Source organism: Elgaria multicarinata, chromosome 10 (assembly GCF_023053635.1).
Source record: "Elgaria multicarinata webbii isolate HBS135686 ecotype San Diego chromosome 10, rElgMul1.1.pri, whole genome shotgun sequence".
Lineage (NCBI taxonomy): Eukaryota > Metazoa > Chordata > Lepidosauria > Squamata > Anguidae > Elgaria > Elgaria multicarinata.
Window position 1 is genome coordinate 76,989,462 of NC_086180.1, and position 18,498 is coordinate 77,007,959.

The 18,498-nt window shown below is 37.5% G+C and overlaps 1 protein-coding gene across 3 annotated transcripts in view; it reads right to left on the reverse strand.

The window, feature by feature from the left end:
- The window catches only part of RAPGEF2 (Rap guanine nucleotide exchange factor 2), a 179,466-nt gene that overhangs the window by 125,287 nt on the left and 35,681 nt on the right, over window positions 1-18,498 (reverse strand). For all 3 annotated transcript variants that reach the window (XM_063135424.1, XM_063135423.1, XM_063135422.1), the window contains exons 2-3: window positions 6,825-6,895; window positions 1,424-1,480 (exon numbers count right to left, since the gene is read on the reverse strand). In XM_063135424.1, the coding sequence (XP_062991494.1) occupies window positions 1,424-1,480; window positions 6,825-6,895 (128 nt within the window). The remainder of the gene's footprint in view (window positions 1-1,423; window positions 1,481-6,824; window positions 6,896-18,498) is intronic.

Below are 18,498 nucleotides of genomic sequence, written 5' to 3' on the forward strand. Positions count from 1 at the left end.
CTCATCCAGTCCATTGTCGCAGCCAGGCACAGATTCAACACATCCACAGCCTCTCCTGCTGAAGATGAAAAGGAGAAATAGAGCTGCGTGTCGTCAGCATACTGATGACAGCACACTCCAAAGCTCCGGATGACCGCACCCAGCGGCTTCATGTAAATGTTAAACAACATGGGGGACAAAACCGACCACTGCGGGACCCCATACTTGAGAGTCCACGGGGCCGAGTAATGTTCCCCAAGCACCACCTTCTGTAACCGACCTGCCAAATAAGAGCGGAACCACTGCAGAGCAGTACCTCCCACTCCCAGCTCAGCGAGTCGTCCCAGAAGAATACCATGGTCAATGGTATCGAAAGTCGCTGAGAGGTCGAGGAGAATCAACAGAGTCACACTCCCTCTCCTGTCCTTCTCCCGACATAGGTCATCATACAGGGCGATCAAGGCTGTTTCCGTGCCAAAACCAGGCCTGAAGCCCGACTAAAATGGATCCAGATAATCAGTCTCATCCAAGAGTGTCTGGAGCTGGCCCGCAACCACCCGCTCAAGGACCTTGCCCAGGAATGGAACATTTGCTACCGGCCTGTAGTTACTAAGATTTTCCGGGTCCAAGGAAGTTTTCTTCAGGAGTGGTCTCACTACCGCCTCTTTCAGACGGTCTGGGACCACTCCCTCTCGTAGAGAGGCATTAATCACCTCCTTGGCCCAGCCGGCTGTTCCATCCCTACTAGCTTTTATTAGCCAAGAGGGGCAAGGATCCAGTACAGAGGTGGTTGCGTGGACCTGTCCACATATGTTATACATAACATATGTTATGTATATGTCTCTATACAGCTTGCACCATCATGAAATCACCAAACTCTTTCTAAGTCTATAACAAACAGGTCAACCAAATGCTGTGCCTTGTGGAAAATTTGTTCAATACAATGACACAAATTCAAGACAGCCAAATTCTGTTTTCTATTTATCCATTATGAATGCAAACTGCTAGGCACAATATTAGAATTAAAACTAAGCACAGTATAAGGCATTTAAGTTCTCAAATACCTGATTCCATAAGATATCAAAACATTTTTCTACAACAACAGTATTAAATGATTTCAAACTGACCAACTCTATTAAAATGTAGTCAAGTTACATATGTATTTTTCTCTCCCCAAGACATACAAAGCATTATCCATACTAACTAAACAAACTAGAAACATTATTGAGACAACCACATTATAGAACGTCTCTAGATACACAACCTCCTTTTAGTTCATCTTAGTTGTGATGATCTAGCTGATTTTAATGCTTTTACTATTTTATGCCAAATTGTGTTATTCCTCCCCATCCCTCACATTATTTGAAGTGACAAATTGCTGTGCAAAGATCTTCAAGTTTCTCCATAAGCAATTACGGTATAAAAGTAAGATAATCACACTTACTAGTACAAAACTTCATTTGCTTCATGCCTTTCATATCTCACTGTTTTGCACATCATTCTGTAAAAAAGAAAAGAATTTATAATTAAAGTTTCATTCATAACATACTCTATTTTCCCATTTATTTTTAACCCTTAATCCTATTTAAATAATTGTACATTTTCTCCTAAATCTGTACACCATTAACATTAAGAACATAAGAAGAGCCCTGGTGGATCAGATCAAGGGACCATTTAGTTTAGCACTCTGTTCACACAGTGGCCAACCAGTTGTCAACCAGGAACCCACAAGCAGGACATAGGTGCAGCAACAACACCCCCACCCCACCCATGTTCTCCATCAACTGGAGCATATAGGCTTACTGCCTTTAATACTGGAGGTAGCACATAGTTACGAGCTGCTACTCTTTATTAAATTAACCAGTTCAATTAAAGTAATATGTGCTGAGGATAAGCTGCTGTCATTAATATTAACTTGTATTGTAGTCATTTTTTCATTGTCTGTTTTCAAATACATATAAGAATAAATCTGCAGAAAGGAAATGTTGTGTACCATACTGAGTATATGTGATTTCAGGTAATTGAGTCCCCCAAAAAGGTAAATGTCATGAGGAAAATCGTAATCATTTTTAATAAGTCCAGTATCTTAATCTTACATTAAAAGAAGCTAAGCAGTCAGCTTACAGGAAGTGTGATAAACTCTGTTTTAAGAAGCCTTTTAAAGCAAGTTATAAATGCAAGAACAAAATTAAGTGATCAGAAAAGAGCTAGAGAAGGGTGTGGAGAAATGTGTAATGCCAACAGGTAAAAGCATAATGGAATTATTGAATTTTAGCAATTGAACTAAGCAAAATGTGAAGGAAAATCTTTTGAACAGCGCCAAACTGGGAGCTCCAGATGACAACAGGGTTTGCAGGCATGGAGTAAAGGCTCTAAATTTAAAACTGGGCATCTTATTTTCATGATATAGATAACAATGAGACTCATTAAAGGACACCCAAATTGTGACAAGTTTATGCAAACCTGATCTGAAAATAGAAAGGATAATTGAAGGACAAAAATAAAGAGATCTGCCAGATTTACTTAACAAGCTCTTACTCATATTTTATTGAAATAAATGCTTCCTCTCAAGTTCCAGGGAGACACTTACATTCCTTGGGGCTCTTCTACTGCAAAGAAAAGTCTTTCAAGTCACATGTGAGTTCCAAATCACATATTAGCACTGGAAAAGTTAATACATTTACTCACTATTCCAGGGAAGGCATATAACTCTCAGTCAAAAGATTTATCAGAAGATGAACAAGCAGGTTTGAGCTTTTGGGATTTGTGAGAGAAACTGAGGATTCCCCATTGTCACTTCTATCAGCAGCTATGGTTCTAAGAACTAGTTTTATGCCACTCGACTTGCTTTGACTTCTCCTATGAGTTGCAGCTCATATGATCAGGCAATTGAAAATCTAAAACAATAAGGTCAGCAGAAAAAAAGGACAAACTGCTGTCTGCACTCTGAGGAGGCATTTTTCAGATTTTAATAGCCATGACTGCAGAGTTGATTTGAGATAGCAAGGTGCAAAAAATAAAATAAAAAAAAACAGGAGAGAAATGAAAAATATATATGTTAAATTCATTGCTTTTCATCTCATATTTCACAAACTATATTTTTGTAACAATTTTTTTTAAAGAATTCAGTTTTGTGAAACTTCTTTTTAAAGAGCCAACTTCATACTTGAAGACAGTATTTTAAGAATAATAAGCCTATAAAGTAGCTACCACTTCCTCCTTCTGTACTTATGATGAACCATATTGGAGTTGCCTAGCCCAATTCTGGGACAGGAGGGGATAAATATAAGGATGAAAAATGGATAGTGTTACTGTCATACATAATGTACATATTGACTTGATTTGGTTACTTATTACAGTTGATTTTATATCCCTTACAAGGCAAAACTATATACCAGCTTCATACATTTAAATACAGGAAAAAATAAAGTGAAATTATTGGGGCTAGGCTGGTGGTACCTGAATCCAGATTTGAACAATTTGTTCCCTAACTCTACGTCTCTACGGACGGTTTCTGGAGGTGAATGATTTTGTTCTTTGGTGAAGGCATTCTTCCGCAGAATGCTGCTTACACTAATAATTGGTGATTGGCAGCTTCTGAGATTAACTTGCCTCTTTGACGAAGCATCACCACTGTCTCCTACTTTGCTAATACATAACAGTAACCTCTAGGCAAGAAGATGAATGGTTTGGACTTCAGAATTTGCTGCAAATCTCCTTTTTGTCCCTTAACAAAGTATGTTAAGTATACTGCACTGCTCTAAGCATAAGGTTCTGTGAAGTTAGTTGATGTCAGTCTCTTGGGGCTTTAATCAGGAAACCTCTAGGCATATTCCTGACATTAAGCCATGAAAGCTACCTGGAAATGTAGGCCCTATTTAGGAACAAAGGGGAGTAGGGATGTGTAGTATTGGCTCTGCAGTAAACAGTAAAGTTTCAGTGTTGCTGTCCTGTTTTATTTTTACTTTCACACATACACACGCACAGTGGCTGGGTTCGCACAACCACAGGGGCAGAAGAACCCATTGTGGGTTTTTCCACCATCACGCAATCGTGATTTATATAATTGCTCCGCAATGCAGTGCAGGTTGCTATGTTGTCTGAACACAGTGCACAGTAAGTCATGGATTGTAGGGTGAGCATGACACGGCAACCTAAACTGCATCATGGGTGCCCTCATTGGCCATGCTGATGGAAGTCCAAAACATCTGTAGGGCTCCAGATTAGGAAAAGACGCACTAGTCTTTTGCCTTGCTAACGAAGTGGTACAACTTGTGTCTGAATCTGAAAGAATATATATTGTTGGTCTGTACATGTTCAGAGATACAGCAATGCAAGGAAAATGCAAAGGGGGGGAAGAATCAGGATTTTGGGGGGGAGGGAGGATGATCAGAATGCCACTGTTGCTTCATCTTTTTCTTTTTGCATCCCAGATGGGACCCAAACCCACAATCCCTGGCTACATCTTTTCAATCTTGTTTTCAAGCTGTCTGGAATGCTAAGATGTAGCAAGACAGAGATGTGAAACATGCTGATTCAGTACTCATTATTGTAATGACTAAATACATTTTTTAAAAGCAGCAGTAAAATGTATATTTTCCTTAAAGTTGGCATTTGAGACTTTTACATGTATTTAAAAGAGTTTATTTAAAGAAGATGCTAACATGTTAATGAAATTAAAAGAATTCTAGAAGTGCTTAACAGAGTCTATTCCCACTAGCTCAAGCCTCAATAGAATGACCTAATTGCAACTTTACCACTTTAACTATAACCTATATTCAGGTCAAGGATTTTCATTTCATTTCAGAAGAGCTTAATTCTCATCATAAATTTCAGTTAAATGTAAGACCGTAATGGTGTTCTCACAAATGAAAAAGCCCATGATGGAAAATGAAGGATCCACCACTAGCTGCCATCTGAGTCCTGATTTTTGCCCAACTTTCCTACAGAAATTGTCACAACTAAGTGTATAGTTTTCAGAAGTCGCACTCGCCATTTCAGAACTGTAATTAGGAAATTGCAGTTGTGTATGAATTTCACAATACAATACGGTGAACAATTTGACACATTCTCTCCCCCTGCATGCACGCACACAGCTTTCTCTCAAAACATATTTGTGCATGCAATTGGGAGATGGTATTCAGCTAGTTCTTAATACGTTGCACTCCTTCTAAAGGAGCAGATTCACAGCTTGGAGGTTCTCTTGGATCCAGGGTTTCGCTTGATGCTCAAGTAACATCAGCGGCAAAGAATACCTGTTCCCAGCTAGGACTAGCTCGTCAGCTGCACTCTCTCCTAGACAAGCATAGTCTAGCCACAATTATCTGTTCTCTGGTAACTTCTGGATTGGGTGACTGCAATGTGGGACTGCCCCTGAAGAGGGTTTGGAAACTAAAATTGGTGCAGAATACAGACACAAGGATTTTAATTGGGACAGCTCTTCTCGATCATATCTCGTCAATTGTAAAAGTGTTTCATATGCTTCCTGTTCTCTCCCCAAGCCCAAGTTGAAGTGCATGCACTTATTTTGAAAATCGTGAAGTGCTTGAAACCCAGATATTTTAAAGAGCGCCTTCTCCCATATTAACCTGACTGGGCTCTAAGATGAATTATCAATGCCTTGCTCCGAGTGCCAGTCCTGTACGAAGTAATGCAGGTTGCTACTAGAGAGGTGGCTTTACCAGCTACAGAGCCCTGGATAAGGAAGGTCTCCCCCAAGGAGACTCATCTAGCACCAATGCTACTTTCTTATAGGGCCCGTTCAGAAGACACCTTAAACCATGTTTTTAACCATGGTGGTTAAGCCAGAAAGCTAGGCCGTGTTCAGAAGACACCTTAAACCATGGCTTTAACCACAGTGAATAAGGCTTTTTGCTTTATTCACCATGGTTAAAGCCGTGGTTTAAGATGTCTTCTGAACACAGCCTAGCTTTCTGGCTTATTCACTGTGGTTAAAGCCACGGTTTAAGGTGTCTTCTGAACAGGATTGAAGACACCAGGTTTAAAACCTCCTTTATTCACCCAGGCTTTAAAACCGGAGTGCTTTTTAGCTTACTTTTGTTGTAGCTGCTTTTTCTTATACATTGTATTTGTTTTTCTTTTAAAAATTGTGGTAAGCCATTTTGAATTACTTCTTAAAGTAAGTGGAATATAATATTTTAAGATTATCTCCTACATTAAATGTTTCCTTTATTAATTAGCATTTTTAGGGAACACTTAAATAACCTTTGTGGTCAACATTTTTCACTACTCCCTGAAAACTGGCTAATAATTAACAGCAGCTATGGAGAGGTGCATCAGTACAAGGGTTCCATTTGATTAAATGTAACTCTCCATGAGACCAATGGATATGACACTGCTTTATTGTATTCTTCATCTGATTTTTTTTCAATTTTGCTTTACATTTACATTGTTCTGGCCTCATCCACGGGGCAGGGGAACTAAGGAGCTGCACTCCCTGCCTCTCAGGAAGAATATCATGGGAATGGGGGAAATAACCTGGCCCCACACACTGAGAAGAAAAGGAGCCATTGCAGGGACCTTGCTTCACCCTTCTCTTCCAGGAAGAACACTTATTAGAACTGAGACCAATCTGGCTCATTCATTGACCAGAGAAGGACCTGCTCTTCCAGTGTTCTCCATTCCTCATTTCTTTTGCATCATGTCTATCCCTATGGGCAGGGACTATCTAATCTTTCATTAGCTGAAAATCTTAAGTGCTTTATAAGTTGTTGCTACTGCTGCTGCTGCTATTAACAATAGGAAGCATAGTACTTTAACTACCAATACAGTATCGAAAAACAATAACATTGTGTAACAAAATGGTTAGGCCATAAATAACTTACCTGAGCTGGTGTTCTCTTAAATTAGACAATGCTTCCATTCCATGTAAATAAGAATATACTATCTCCAGATCCTACAAAAAAGAAAGTGATTATTAAACATTTTTCATCAACTCAAGTCACATGAAATAGTTAACTATTAAAGTAGAGGGCGGGTGGGTATATGTATATTATATTTATATTCACAGCCTCTCATAAGAAACTGAGTTATTTTTATATGCATACAAGAGATGAAAGCCTGTGTGGCTCTAAAAGACAAGTGAGCTGATTGTATTGAGAGGGTATTATTGAAACTTTTTGGAGAATTTCTCAATTCCACAAGAATTTCTCAATTCTTGAAGACATTTTTCTCCCTTGGGCATAATTTAAGTGTCTATCAAGGAGATTTCCAACCAAAGGATTTTATTGCCTACAAATTCCCCTCCTCCTCTACCCACATCCCATCACAAATCTTAAATATATGTTGCAAGCTATAATGTGCCTATAAATTATGGCTGAAACACACACATTCAAACAGCCCATTTAATATAGGTCAATGCCCCTAAAATACACTGCAATTAAGTTTAGGGGAGGGATCCACTATACTGAAGGCAGATAACTTTAGAAATGTACCATTAATTTCCCAAGTATTTTTCTACTGGCAAACTAAATGGCAAAAACAAATTAACACCAAACTGTTTAGATTTCATAAACAATGTGAGGCTGTATCAATTACAGACAAGAATAATCGAAGTGAAAAAATTCCTGTGAATTTTGTAGAATTTTAAAGTTTGTGAATAAAGACCAAGCCAAATCACCATTATAAAATGGAGAACTGATTAAGAACAATATGCCAAATTTGGAATAATGATCTACAACTAGCACCAGCAGATCTAGCCAGCTTTCCCTGCCATCAGTTTTCAAATGTTTTCAAAGTCAAAGGGAATGCCTCAAAGCCTTCTGTTCTAGCCTTTCTTAACATCAGCCTGCCTCTCTTAAATGATTCCAGTCTAATACAATTATCCAATATTTTAATAACTGGTATAGCACTACTCTATTTATGAACCGAACCTGTATCAAAACAGAAGTACTTAAAATTCTCACAGATGGCACGTATGATGAAAATAAGGTACTACCATTAAACAATTTAGACTATGCCTTGAAATGTTATTGCATTATGGCCATGTGGTTTATAATAATCTTGTGTGCAGATGTAACAAAAAATAACACCATCAATGTAAAAAATTTAAATAAGGTACGAAGTATAGTTTTTTTAAATGGGACTGGCAGTACCTAAAGCAGTCTTACTCAACCTGGTGCCATCCAGATGTGTTGGACTACAACTTCCAGCATTCTTGGCCATTGGCTACTCTGGCTGGGGCTGATGGGAGCTGAAGTCTAAAACATCAAGATTGCACCAGGTTAGGGAATATGAATATTAACAGATATTGGCAAGTGACCGCTCCACTTTAACATTTGAGTAGGATATCAAAGCACCATGTATTAAATCCCTGAAAACACATAGGGTAATGGGGTAGTGCTAATACTAGACATAAATGAAAACTAATAAAAAGCATTACTTGAAAGGAGAAAATAATAGACAGTGGTCATAGAAATATTACAGCAACTTCATTTAAAATTTCCACTAAATGAGCAATGTACATTTAAAAGGAAAATGTTGTAAGGAAACTGAAGTAATTGCTGGATTCTCAGCAGTTTAAGTGGTTCACATTTCCATAACAAAGTATAACATACAAGAGATTGGGTCCGGAGAAATCAGCGTAGATGCAACTGGGATAGTTGTCAATTTTATCATTTGGCAACAGTCACCTTACACACATCTCAATGTACTGTTCAGGACCCCCCAAACTTTGGAAGGGTTCGGGAGGGACCTACTGCTAGAGGAGAGGAACTATTTTTGTTGTTGTTGTTGTTCGTTAACAAAAGAAAGAAAGAAAGATATCCTGCAAGCATGATTTCTGCCTACCCCTGGAGTCATACACCTAGTAACAACTACTCAACTGTTAGCACTTCGATTAGTAACTGCAACTAGCTGAAGTAACGAGGACAGGAAAGCTGGAGACAATTCTTAATTAAGCAGGAAGGCATGGGAGGGAAGTAAGCTACATCCTGCATCTGTTTGGGTATTTGCAGACCTAGGAATAAAGAAGAAGAAAAGTACTTCCCTAGGCACAGGAATCCCATGAAAATATATCAAAACTGTGTGAACATTTTTCAAGCTGCTGCATAATCTGAGCTCCTGTCATTTGTTGTCAAGCAATCTATTCCATAAACAGTTGCTTTGAAGAGGGTAAGAATTCCTGAAAAGCACTATGATCAGAACTTCTATTAGGAAATAGCTCCCCCTGCCATTCACATGCATCAGAGAAAGAGATTCAGAAGTACACAAAGTCCTTCTAGCATCTGAAATTCTGTAATGCTACAGCACTGCGAGATTTCCAGAGGGATAGTTGTGCTAGGTTGTAGCAGTGAAAACAAAAAGGTATCTTGTCATATAAGTTTCCATAGACTCGTCCATGAAAGCTTATGCCATAATAAATATTAAGATTTAAGATTCTTAATATTTAAGAACCTTAAATTTAAGATTCTATACAAGTGTCTTTAGCATTGTGAAAGACTTTACAAAGCTAGGCATGCACTTCTCACTTTAAATTTATCATCTATTTATTTCAGCTGCTTCTATACCGCTTGACATCCAAGGACTTCCAAGTGGTTTACATAAAGCACATAGAATACAATATTAAAAACAATGTAAACACAGTATAAAACAATAAATACCTTAAAACATTACAACAAAGCAATAGAATGGAGCAGTGTCATGAATGATTACAGGTCAGGGAAAGCCTGAATGAACAAATGAGTTTTCAAGAGGCATTTGAGGCTCAGCCATTTCTGCCTCTCAAATCACATGCAGGAGAGTATTATGTTCAATACAATGATGAAAACCTATTGCAATTTGAATATTATCTTCTTAAACCAGGAGACAACAATAACAACAATACACAAGGTAACTCAGGCCACGTACGCATCAACATAATACTTATGTGAGTATTACAATACTCAAATCAAACACTGTGAGTGACATTTCTTGGTGGTATACAAATCCAATAAATAAATGTTATTAGGCACCTGTACCCATGTGCTTTGGACTATGTATACCGATGAAAGAATGCACATGTCCCTGATAAGGCTCAGGAATACACTTTTTCTTTGGAATGGAGACATACAAGCGGAATTTGGCTATACATGCCTAATCATCTTCTAACTTGCAAGTGGGAAAATTCCCAAGTAGGGAAGTTTGTAGAGCCAAAACCTCACCAAACCACTATACTGAGCTAAATTGTACAGCCAGCCATTGGATTTTGAACAACACAGATATGCATGTCTGTGACAAACAAGGAGGCAACTGCTCTGACACTGGCACAGGTAATTGCTATTGCCTGCAAGCTGTATACATTACCATTGACATAGTAAAGGAGACCACTGTAGAAAGTGTATGATCAAACACTACTAGCGCTGTTCAAATACACATTTGTGCATGAACCATATGCCTTAAAATGTAAGACTTCTAAGAAGGGGCTATGAACCAACCCCAATGAAATACTTTCCTTTACAAAGAAGTGTATACGAAGGTCCTATCAGAACCAAAATCCATGGTTAGTTTTTCCAAGTTAGATAAACACATTCCAATGTAATTATATATCACCTGTGGAAGAATACTAGTACATTGCATCCTTCTTTTCTACGTCACTTATATGGCACATTGCTATTTCTTAAGCATTAAGAAATAGCAAGTATGTTTGTAATATCTCAGATTGTTCTTAAGTAGAAAAGAAAATGAAATATGATTACTTCATTGTATAACACTAGTAAAAATATGAAGATTTCACATTTTACTGAGGAATTTTGCAGCATTAATAACGTAGTTCTAATCTAGTCACTATTCCTTTGAAAAGCATGAAACGATTAAACAAAAACAGAATTAGGATTCTCATGATATTGAAGTTTTGCTAACGCACATAGAGGTTTACTACTAAAAGTGTTGCGCATTGGAAATATTAAAGTGGAAACTGGACAAGATCCTAATTTGTGGGCAGGATTCCTAGGTAATGAAATCCAGAGACTATGATGTGGTTCACATACAGTGCTAACCCATAATTTATATAACCCATGACAGTTTGTTGTCCTACCCAGGATTTGTCTGGCAGTTTGTTTACTCAGTCCATGGGTTGTTTGTTTCCCTCTTCCTTCGCCCACACCTTCCCTCTATCCCAAATACCTTCGTGGTATTGTACTATACTGGGATGTAGCGTGACTGGGTTGCCTGCCACCTTTGTAGCCTGGCAGAACAATCCATCAACAACCCACAGTTCTGGGTTCACACATAATGACAACTCATAGTTTAAAAACCTAGAGTTCACATTCCAACAACAAACTATGGATTCTCTTTCTGGATTGTTTGTGGTTAACAAGTGATGACTTGTTAATGTAGTTGGGTTTACAGGTTACAGGTTTCAACAAACCATGGGTAAATAAACCATGGGTTAGCATTATGTGCAAACCAGGTATAACCCTTAGAGTTACCATGCAATCTACAACAAATAGAAGTTGCATTTAGTTATAAGACACTAATATGTTTTCAGTATTCCTGACAAAAATGTAAACAGAACTTCAATTTCCACAAGGTGGCAGTCTAAGCCATCTTTAGCTTTAGAAGATTGATAAAACCTAACTTGAATTCCAGTAATACAAGATTCAGTGTTAATAAGGTAAACGTAATTATGTTTTACGGTTGTCTTACCTGAGAGGAGTTGTTGCCAATGTTAGTTGAATTGGTAATATGATTTTATTCTTATATGGAAATAATTTAAAAGGGTGATATAAATACGTTAATGGGTGTTGGAAATACTCTCCCCATGATTTGGAATATATTGCACATCTATATTGCACCCTACATTGTGAAACCTGTGTAAGCTACAATCATTTATTTGTGTATTTTTTGCTATGTTTGTATATGTGACTGAAATGTTTGTGTTAATGAAATGAACTGTTCTGAAATATTGCAGTTATATTAAGTGTTACTTCACTATTGCAACCTTCTTCTCTCTGGCCTTCCTTCTTCTCACATCAGTCCGTTGGTTTCTGTTCACCACTCTGCCGCAAAGATCATCTTCTTGGCTCGCCGCTCTGACCATGTTACTCCGCTTCTGAAATCTCTTCATTGGCTTCCAATTCACTTCAGAATCCAATATAAACTTCTCCTGTTAACCTTCAAAGCTTTTCACGGTCTAGCTCCTTCCTATCTCTCCTCTCTCATCTCACACTATTGCCCCACTCGTGCTCTTCGCTCCTCTGATGCCATGTTTCTCACCTGCCCAAGGGCCTCTACTTCCCTTGCTCGGCTCCGTCCATTTTCTTCTGCTGCCCCTTACGCCTGGAACGCTCTTCCAGAACATTTGAGAACTACAAGTTCAATCGCAGCTTTTAAAGCTCAACTAAAAACTTTTCTTTTTCCTAAAGCTTTTAAAACTTGATGTTGTGCAGACTTTATACTGTTAGTTTTACCCTACCCTGTGCCTGCTTACCCTACCCTGTGCCTGTTTGCATTCTCTTCCCCTCCTTATTGTTTTTCTATGATTTTATTAGATTGTAAGCCTATGCGGCAGAGTCTTGCTATTTACTGTTTTACTCTGTACAGCACCATGTACATTGATGGTGCTATATAAATAATAATAATAATAATAATAATAATAATAATAATAATAATAATAATTGCTTGTTTCTATTCAAATGTTTTATTGATGAAGTATTACATTAGTTGATATTGAAAGGTTATGAAATTAATTATTACTGAATTGGGGGGGGGAGAGACATTGTGTACACACTTAATGCTCAGTAATCAAACTACCAGTATAACTACTGCTTGATATTTAATGGTTGTTATTAAATAGTGATTAAGTTTGCTTGCAATGCTGACATTATATTTTTATATTTTGCTATTTTTATTATTGTTCTTTAGTTAATTGTAAACCAACTTTTCCACAATGTTAATTTTGGAAAGGCAGTATACAAATAAATATTATTATTTGATCTCCTTCAAGTACACAAATCAATCTAATTGTTATTGGTGTGAATTGTATAAACAGAAAGGCAAGATAAAAACATTTCTTTACTCAAGATGCAAAATACTTTACTTTTGACAATAAGCATCTTTACACACTGATCAATACTTTTGTGTATATACACACATTCAGTCACTGTATATCAGAAATATACCTTTGAACAGCCTACAAACACAACTCAATAATGAAACCCTTGATACTTTCCAGGTCCAAACACATAAAGTGACAAAAATCTTAAAAAGAGATAATTCTGCTGGGAATAGCATTTAACTCATTCAAGAGAGAAAAAAATCAGGTTTAAGTGACATATTCAAATAGGTTTAGTCTGCACTAGTTCAACCAAATACAATCAGCCAATTTCTCACTTTAAGTTATAATGAAGGTCAGTTACTTTCATAGATGGATGTGCCATCTCTTACAGTTAATGCACTTCTACTATCAAGTGGTGGATTTGTACAATCATTACCTAAACTCAGCATGAGTGCACTCTCTGATGTTATCTTCCAAAGACAAAACAATCCTGTGAAGCAAATTCAGATGAGACACAGCAACTTGTCTGAGCCCACGCAGAATTTCATAGCTGACTATTGACTTTTTACCTAGTGCAATACCCCAAAATTAACCCCTAGTTCTGGAGACTACCATATTACTTCTGTTCTCTGCCTCACAAAGGACCTGCATATTCCTTTTAGTACTGAGTAACTACTAGTTTATTATTATTTTTAATGGGAGATCAGACGTTATAGTTTCTTTATCACAGTAGCCCTCAATGAAACATGAAATATTTTAACACTTAACAGCAATTAATCTGATCATATCTGAACTACTCCTGCACTTCATTTTAAGATTACAACAAATTGCAATGTCATGTCCAATTTTCACTCCCCCTCATTTTGCTTAACATCCAGCTCAATTAAGAGTTCTGGAAAACTCAAACACTTGCTCATTATTTGGTGATATTTTGGTTCCTAATAAAGGTATTACCCAACAGTTGATTTTGGACATTTTCTAATGGGCAAACAAGCTACTTACAGCTTCAAGCTTTCTTTCCAACATCCAGCCTTACACTTTATCCAATGCACCAAGACTCCTAGACTCCGCAAAGAGCTATAATTTCCAAGGTAGATTTGGCAAGGCATGGTAATTGTACAGGTAAAGCTTTGCCCTCAGTTAGATACTGGCTTTAGTAAAGGATGTGGAATATGCTTTAAGGTTAGTCTGTCCATTTTTGATACAGCAGTATAGAAAGCCAGAAAGTCTTGCCAACATGAGAGGCTACAATGCTTTCAAACTAACATAAAATTAGCATGAGCAAAGTTACTGTTACAGAAGAGCTTACAGGTTTCCTTGTGCATGTATAGCTCAAAGAAAGCTGTTGAAAAAACTTACCCAAGGGGAGTGTTTCCCAACCAATTCACCACAAATGAAAAATGCACTCCTTCAGGCAAGTAGCTGAACATTATCTCTGATTTCTTAGCAGAGAGCTCATAGTACAATCAATGCCTCTATATGACTATACCAGACAGAGCTACTTCCCACACTACATTCATGGAATATATCAGCTATCAACATGACAAAAAGTGATGTAGAAGGGATTTTTGCTCAGACATATGAATTATTATTATTTTATTCCCCTGTTGTAATTTTCACAAAGGTACTGATTTGCAGATATACTAATATATGAAGTTCAGAATATACAAAAGCTGAAGACATCAGTAAAATGTTGCCACACCAAACCAGTATCAAATACTTATGCATGTAAAAGAAGTAAAATCTTTGAGAGCATGAAGGAGAGAGAACAGATTTTGGTAAGTAATCCAGAACTTTTGTTAGCTAAATTATTTCATGCCTAAACATCAGACTCCTAAATCTTATGACCCTTTTTTCAACTAGAGCAAAAGTAAAAAAGATTCTGCTGTGCACCATAAAATACTACCCTTCAGACCTGGATATTCCTGCCCCAATAATGCTGTAATAGCTCCAAACTATAAGTGATACTGCCAAAGAACTACCATCAAGAGAGTATTCCAGTGAAGAAAAGAACTATAAAGTGTGTGTTTTTGGAGACCAGTGGCAAGGATTATATGCATTATTCACCAAAACATACATCTGATATATTTGTAAATTAGTAGCAACATATGGTTAACTTTAAGAACAGAATAAAAAACATTTTGGGATTAAATATGTGTTGCCATTCTTCTTGAGTCCAGTGATAGGCTTCTCCAAAAATGACATTTAATTTAACTTTGGCATCTACTGAAACATTTGCAATTGGTCTATTTGAAAAAATGTGTTAGAAAGATGGTAGGGGTCCTTTTGTAGACCATATAAAATTCCAACAGTACAGTATGACAAGTCAGCAAAAATGGCAATGAAAACAATTAAAGTCAATAATAAAACGAACAACAACAACAGTCACTCCATTGGTATATTGGTAAAGTAATGATATGTACAACCATTACAACTCATCTCTCTCTTTTAAGGAATACAATGGGGTGGAGTTGTTTTTTAATGATACGATAGGTGAAGAATTTATTTATACCTGGTAGTGTTAACTACAGTTGAATATTAACCTTGACTCAAGTGCAAACTCAAGAGCTGCTTTTAAGGCATTATTTGATGCAGTCGGCCCTCTTTTTACAAGTACATTTACAAGGAAAAGAACTGTTCAACTGTTGTGGAATGGAAGCATTTTAGATCTCAGACATAGGCATGCAACTTTTGTAGATATATTTTTGTAGTCCGATGCAAAGACCCTGAAACATCTGATAGTAACTGTTTTCAAGAGATGTTCAAAGCCACTGGGCATTCTTTAAATAGTAGTGATTGCTCTAGAATTTGACATATCAAATTGCATCTCAATATGGAAATCTCAAATTGCATATGTTTACAATCACAGAACTTAGGTAGGTATTGTATTTCAGTGTGTGTAAACAATTTCATTATATAGTATAGGTATATGGCATAGCAACTATTGCATACTATGACTGGTAGAACTATCATAAGATTGATCTTGTGAGCCAAGAGCCTGAACACAGTACACAAACACTATTGAATCTTAAACACATCCAGCTTGAAAACAGAAGAGGCACAGAGCTGTGCATGCTGGCCCCACCCCTCCATCTTCCAGCCCCAATCACTCAGACCCCAATCTCCCAATGTTGAGCAGGGAAGTCTGGAGAGGGTCTCTACTCATGTTCAAGCCAACAGGAGTAGAGACCCTCTTTATACCTCAGGGACAAAGGGGTGCAAACTGGCATACACAGGGACATAACAACAGAACCATGATGGATCAGACTAAAGTATTAACTTGCCCATGGGAAGCCAACAAGTAGGTTGGTGCCATCACTACATCCTGTGATAGGGAATTCCACAGTTTAACTATATGATGTGCGAAGTACTTCTTTTTATCTAAATATCCCACCAATCAGCTTCATTGGATTTCAGAATTGTGAGAGAGGGGGGAAACATCTCCCTACTAATTTTCTCCATACCATGCTTAACTTTATACCCCTCTGTCATGTCTCCCCTTACTTGCCATTTTTCTAAAGTTAACAGTCCCACACACTTCATTGGGGAGTTGGTCCATTCCACTGATTGTTCTGGCTGCCCTGTTCTGATTACAGTATCTTTCTTGAGGTGTGGTGACCAGAAATGTACAACTACACTTGGAACACTATGTACCATAGATTTCTACATTACGATATCGGCAGTTTTATTTTCAATTTCTTTTCTAATTATGTCCAAGATGCAATTTGTCTTTTTCACAGCAGCCTCAGACCAGACTGACATTTCCATCAAGCTGTCTAACACAAGGTTTCTTTCTTGGTCAGTCTCCGTCAGCTCAGACGTAGGGGACAGAACAAGCATGCGCATGCAGCTCCATGACTTACTTACATCTGTGCTTTGTTCAAACTGAACATCTGAACAAGGCTCATGATATGGGACACCAGAAAAGAGCAAGTACTATGAGCTCTCTGTTTAAAAAAAAAGAAAAAAAGATAATGTAGTAGGAAACACTACTGTTTCAGATTCTGCTGTATTTACATACATTATTGATAGGAATTTATAATCACCCACTACTGGTTTAGCATTGGATGATTGGCCATAATGCACAGGATCATGATTTGATGATGCTTCAGAATTTTTAAGGACTATATGTGCACATTACATTTTGCCCCTTTGTTTCTGTATTATTATTTTTTGCTAGCTGCAAGGATATGTCTGATACAAACAAAATAAATCTTTGCCCCACAAAATGAACCATGCATCCTACAGGGCTGTTCATGGAAATACACTCCTGTACGCAATTTTATAGCTACATATTATCACAGCCACACACAACCATGCACATACTGATATGAGATATGTTCTAATAAAGTCAGTATTGTCACAGAACTAGACAAAGCCAACTGTCCTTTCTTAGGCAGGAAACACAGCCTAGGAAAATGACTTTTTTGTATTTTCACCTAAAGCAGCTCATTCCCCAAAAGTACCTTGCAAAAGCAGTCATTGTTGTGTAGACACTAGGGACTATATAGTAATAACATTAATAACAATAACATTAACAATAATAATATATTTCTTACCCGCCTCTCTGATTGGATTGAGGCGGGGAACAACAAGAAGCATAAAATACACAAAATACTGATTAAAAACATCCTAAAAGCATATTAAAAGTATTCTAAAATTCTACTGGATAGGCCTCCCGGAAGAGATCAGTCTTAATAGCTTTCTTGAACGCTATTGTCGTCGTCGTCTGCACACACACACTCAAAAAGCTCCAAGTTCTGCGTATATCTTCTGGCTTCACTTATCCATTGTTATGCCTTATCACCTAGTGTGGTAAGTACTACAGTATATTTAGAAGTCCAGTCCATGTTACTTCTAATATACGACAATCTAAGAATTTTCAAATCCAACTTTTGCTTCTGACTCAGCCTCTCCACAATCTGACAGCCTCAATGTGTAGATGTGTTTATACCAAAGATGATTTCAATAAAACTGAGTTTTTGCCATGAACAATTATCTGTTTTTATCTGGGTGCACTGAAGAATCTTACACTTAACTAGGCACTTTCTACTCCACCCTCTAAGTACTCTCCCACACGCCAGTCCACAGAGAATGGCTAGAATCAGATCAAAAGAGGATTTGTAGGGGACCAGATGGTAAGATGGAGATGACCTGAGGTTTCTTGGTCCTCCTTTAAGCAGAGAGCAGAGATAGTATAAGAGATTAAAAAAAGAGTATGTACCATGTAGTAATTACAACCTACCTGTATGGTGGTATGAGGGCAGTTCCCTCAACAACAACAACAAAAGCTGCACGTACCCTATGCAAAAGAACTGAGTTCATATTTAGAACATTACTATTGCTTTTTGGGGGGGAATACTTGGAAGATTTACAATCCAAAGACTTTCCTATTTTATGTATTTTAACTGACCCAGTTTGCATGACATAGCTGGCTTATTATGGGTTATTTAACCCACCATGACCCCCAGTGTGTGCTGCAGCCATTTTGATTGCACATCCAATAAAACAGGACCAAACATTGG